The sequence below is a fragment of the Cnephaeus nilssonii genome (assembly GCF_951640355.1).
Source record: "Cnephaeus nilssonii genome assembly, chromosome: 4".
NCBI lineage: Eukaryota > Metazoa > Chordata > Mammalia > Chiroptera > Vespertilionidae > Cnephaeus > Cnephaeus nilssonii.
The window spans coordinates 36,106,462-36,111,899 of record NC_137075.1 but is presented as its reverse complement, the minus strand read 5'-3'; the positions used below and the strand labels follow the sequence as shown (position 1 = coordinate 36,111,899).

Genomic DNA, 5,438 nt, shown 5'->3' with positions numbered 1-5,438 from the left:
TTGGTGGGAATACAGCTGATTCAGCCACTATGCAAATCAATGTAGAGTTTCCTAAAAAAATTTAAAATGGAACTACCATTTGACCTAGTGATCCCACTTCTAGGAATATATCCTAAGAAAACCAAAACACCAATCAGAAAGAATGTACGCACCCCTATGTTCATAGCAGTGCAGTTTATAATGGCTAAGATCTGGAAATAGTCCAAGTCTCCATCAGTAGATGAGTGGATAAAAATGCTGTGGTATATTTACACCATGGAATACTATACAGCTGTAAAAAAGAAGAATCTGTTACTTTTTAAGACACCATGGAGGGACTGGGACAGTATGATGCTACGTGAAACAAGCCAGTCAGAGAAAGACAAATATCACATGATCTCACTTATATGTGGAATCTAATGAACATAATAAACTGACAAACAAAATAGATCCAGAGACATGGAAGCAGGCAAAACACTGAGGATCCTCAGAGGGAAGGTGGTGGGGGAGGGAAGGGATCAACCTAATAACTTATATCCATATATGAATAATCCATGGACATAGTCAGTAGTAGGGTGAAGGCCTAGAAAGGGGCAGGTGTGGGGAGGAAGGGGTCATTAGGGAGGAAAAAGGGAAATCTGTAATGCTTTCAACAATAAAGATATATTTTTAAAAAGAAGAAATCTTATCTACCACCATTCCACATTAGAACATGAGATGCAAATTAAGTTTTCACTTAATATAATTAGAATATTTTTGGATTAATGGAACCTCTGGCATTCTTCTTGCTCTTCATTCATCTTTGTTTAAAATGAAATTATGACATGAATATATTTGCCTCAAAATTTTGACATATTACCTTGTCAAATAAGAAGACTTAAGCTCTAATTAGTCATATTTATTTCTTTTCTAATACTGTAAGTATATATTGAATGCCTATGTAAAAGTAATCAATGATTTTATGTCTGTTTTGCTATAGGCTGCTAATTATCATTATATGCTATTATTGCATTGTGATCATTAAAAGTATTTTATTATTAACTAGAGGCCCGGCACACGAAATTTGTGCATGGAGGGGGGTGTCTCTCAGCCCAGCCTGTACCCTCTCCAATGTAGGACCCCTCGAGGGATGTCCGACTGCCCGTTTAGACCCGATCCCAGTCGGATCGAGAATGAACAGGCAGTCGGACATCCCTCTCACAATCCAGGACTGCTGGCTCCCAACTGCTCGCCTGCCTACCTTCCTGATTGCCCCTAACCACTTTTGCCACCAGCCTGGTCACCCCCTAACCACTCCCCTGTCAGCCTGTTTGATGCCTAACTGCTCCCCTGCCAGCCTGTTTGCCCCTAACTGTTGTCCCCTGCAGGCCTGGTCACCCCTAACTGCCCTTCCCTGCAGGTCTGGTCACCCTTAACTGCCCTCCCCTGCAGGCCTGGTTACCCCTAACTGCCCTCCCCTGCAGGATTGATCACGCCCAACTGCCCTCCCTTGCAGGCCTGGTCCCTCCCAACTGCCCTACCCTGCTGGCCATCTTGTGGTGGCTATCTTGTGTCCACATGGGGTTAGGATCTTTGACTATATGGGGGCAGCCATCTTGTGTGTTGGAGTGATGGTAAATCTGTATATTACTCTTTTATTAGATAGGATAGAGTCCTGGTGCATGGGTGGGGGCCCTGAAGGGTGTCTCAGATCAGGGTGGGGGTTCCCTTGGGGTGTGGGGCGGCCTGGCCGAGGGGCCTATGGTGGTTTGCAGGCCAGCCACGCCCCCAGGTGACCCAAATGGAGGCCCTGGTATCTGGGATTTATTTATCTTCTACAATTGAAACTTTGTAGCCTGGAGTGGAGCCAAGCCCCCTGCTTGCTCCATAGCGGCAGCCATTTTTGTTGGGATTTATGTATCTTCTATAATTGAAATTTTGTAGCCTGAAGCGGAGGCCAAGGCAGGCCAGGGCTTCAGAAGCTTGGCTTCCTCCATCACCTGGGGCAACCCTAGCCTCCTGCTCTTTCCAGCTCCGTGGTTGCTGCCATATGTTTGGATTTACTTACCTTCTATCATTGAAACTTTGTAGCCTTGAGTGGAGGCCTAGGCTGGCAAGGGCAGGCGGAAAGCTTGGCTTCCTCCATTGCCAGCAGAAACCCAAGCCTCCCTCCTGCTCAGTGTGGCTGCAGCCATCTTGGTTGGGTTTATTTGCATATTTGCTCCTGATTGGCTTGTGGGCGTGGCTTGTGGGTGTGACAGAGGTACAGACAATTTGCATATTGCTCTTTTATTAGATAGGATTTTTTCTGTACTGGTTATGATTTTAACATAAGAAGCGTGAAACCACATGTTATGTATAATTTATTCAAGTTCTGTTAACATAGTATTTGAAAGTAGTGTTAATTTTATTGTGCTTAAATTTAGAAGTTCTGCATAGAGCTAACAAGTAGGAACCGTAATTTTCTCATGGCCACTTGCATTTTCTGATTTCTCAGGGTATAAATGATTGGATTCAGGAAGGGTGTGATAACAGTGTAAAATACAGAAAGAATTTTGTTGCCTGCAAAACTACTGAATGGCCAGGCATAGATAAAGATACAAGGTCCAAAGAACAGAGTGACTACAATGACATGTGCAGACAATGTGGACAGAGCCTTGGAGAGTCCTACGGTTGATCTTTGCCACACAGTGACCAGGATGACAGCGTAGGAGACAAGCAGGAGGATGAAACAGATAAGTGAGAGCAGCCCACTGTCAGCAATGACAAATAGTTCCAGGGTATATGTTTTCATACAAGCAAGCTTAATCACAAGGGGAAGGTCACAAAATATACTGTCTACCACATTGGGGCCACAGAAAGGCAAACTCACTATTAGTACCATCTGGCTCATGGTGTGTATAAACCCAATTATCCATGAAAGTATCACAAACCCACTCAACAAGCGACGGCTCATGATTGTCCTGTAGTGCAGAGGTTTACATATGGCTACATATCTGTCAAAGGCCATGGCTATCAAAAGAGTCATCTCAGCACCCCCAAAGAAGTGCATAAAGAACATCTGGGTCATGCAGCCCCACATGGAGATGGTCTTGTGTTCAGCAAGCAAGTCTGCGATCATCTTGGGTGTGGTGACAGTGGAGAGACACATGTCCAAAAAAGAGAGGTTCCCAAGGAGGAAGTACATGGGAGAATGAAGGGTGCTGCTAAATGTCACTGTGACTATAATGAGAATGTTTCCCAATGCAGTAGCACTGTAGACCAAGGAGAATGTCACAAAGAAGAAAATCTGAAGTTCCCATCGTCCATAAAACCCTAGTAAAATAAACTCAGTCACTACAGATTCATTTTTGAGATCCATTTACTCAAATCAGAAAAGTTCCAGAAGTTCTTTTCTACAAAAAGAATAAAAAAAATTAAGCCACAATTAACACCAATGTTTTTCTATTTCTATTTAATGAATAATAGTTGGTGATATGAGAGCATCTGAAATATATCAGCATATAACTATTTATAATTTGAGATTATGAGTCACATCACTTAGTAACAATATTCTTATAGTTACTCAATAATAAAAGAGCATTTGAAGAAGTGAAATTTTGTTTTCTACTGTATTCTATCAAATAATACTCATCAATTGATCATGACTTCATCACTAATGTGTTCATGGGGAAAATTAGATAAGCTACTAGATTAATATTTATTTTGCCTTTTTTATTAAAATCTTCTTTATGTGTCACCCTTTGAGATTATGTTACCTCAATATATGAAATTAGGATTTGGACATGAAGGAATTGTATTGTCCTATATCTCTGAGGTAATTTGCAAAAGTTATTCTACCATTCTAAAATAAACAAGTGTACACACACAAAATTAGAAACTAATTTATACATGTAAATGAGTCTTTGAATTCATTAAAAATAATTTTGCTTTTTAGTTTCTGTTGTGTAGTATACTGAGAAACATGGGCTCAGCCTCAGATATTTTTGCGCTTGTTTTCAGTGAGGAGTGTGTGTATTATGTGTAAGTGTACATATGTGGTGTTTTAGGAATAAATAATGAAATAATTCAATCCTAACATATAGATTTTGCCAGGTTGTATTATATCATACTTACTTGTCTTTACTCAACTTTTTAGACATTGTGCATGGGATCTAGAGTGATCAAAATTGATCAGTAACATTAGGTGATTATTCTGTGCTAAGATCTGTTCTGTTTCACATACATTAACACATTTGATTCTCATAACAATCCCAAGTATTATTATTATCCTATTTTTTTCATATTGGGAAACTATGGCATAGAAGTATTTAATGACTTACTCATGGGTACACAGCTAAGGATCAAAGCTGGTATCAAGCCCAGTTGGTCTGATATCAGAATCTGGGCTCATACTAATATACCACATTGCCTCCAAAATTAAATACGTATTTATAGTTAAGTTATTATATTACTACATATTTATTGAATTCATACATTCCATGTGAATTCCTTAGGAGATACAATTCAATAAGTATATTGGAATCCCTCTATGTTGTAATTAACTGCACTATTTTTTTCTTATATAGAATAAATCAATGCCCTATGGTCTAGAAAGTTTATAATATAGAGAGACATAATTATCAAACAAAAATTGCAATAAATCATACAAGAAAGTATTAAATTTATTACAAGGTATATGTAACATGTACGAAATTTAAAATAATGGAGACCAATTCTAAGTAACACTTCAGATATGGCTCTAGGTTATTATCTTCAAAACATTTTAAAAGTAAAAACAATTCTCATGGTCAATAAACAAAAAGGACAGGCTTAGAGAATGTGTGAGAATTTATAGGAAAAAAGAATTGAAAGCAGTGAAAAGAAAGAATGGTGTATTTAGAAAAGGGACTGAATTAAGGTATGAAGATGCATAGGAAGTGTCTGTTCTCTTTTCTCCAATGACCTGTAATTCTCACCTTATTTTCATTTCTACTCAGGCTCTTGTCAAAAATATCCTATCACCACTATCCAAACTTAATTCCTTCAATTACTTTCCTTACTTAGATACTTTAAGAAATAGATGGTGCCTATAAATTAGGGAAAATAAAGATGAAGGTGGTGTAGTTCCCATAGCACAACCTTCAGGAGTACACAGAGTGGATGCTGAATGAGGGACTGTGGGTTGGAGGAGCACAGAGAGGACCACCCCTCACACCATGCCTTCTCGGAAGGGTTGTGCTACATTATTATCATGTGAGTGAGCAGAAATTTTGCTGTTGAGACTCTTGTGACAGTGATTGCAATAATTAGAGAATGACAAGTCTTGATAATTATTAGATGAAATGAATATGCCAATTGTAAATTGGGAATGAATACCTACCTTTGATACATGGAATTTTATGCCCCAAGATACAACAGAAAAACTTGGCTCAGTGGCTGGAGCAAGGGCCCAAGCACCCAAGTGTTTCGGGTTCAATTCCTGGTCAAGGACACCTACC

At 39.3% G+C, this 5,438-nt stretch overlaps 1 protein-coding gene across 1 annotated transcript; it reads right to left on the bottom strand.

Annotated features, from left to right (window-relative positions):
* Positions 1-2,380: 2,380 nt before the first annotated feature.
* Positions 2,381-3,319, bottom strand: LOC307097963 (olfactory receptor 4L1-like; the record flags this gene model as incomplete). The annotated part of the gene is made up of 1 exon (XM_079768294.1): positions 2,381-3,319. One exon carries the CDS (start codon positions 3,317-3,319, stop codon positions 2,381-2,383), a length of 939 nt encoding a protein of 312 aa, XP_079624420.1.
* Between the last annotated feature and the right edge of the window lie 2,119 nt (positions 3,320-5,438).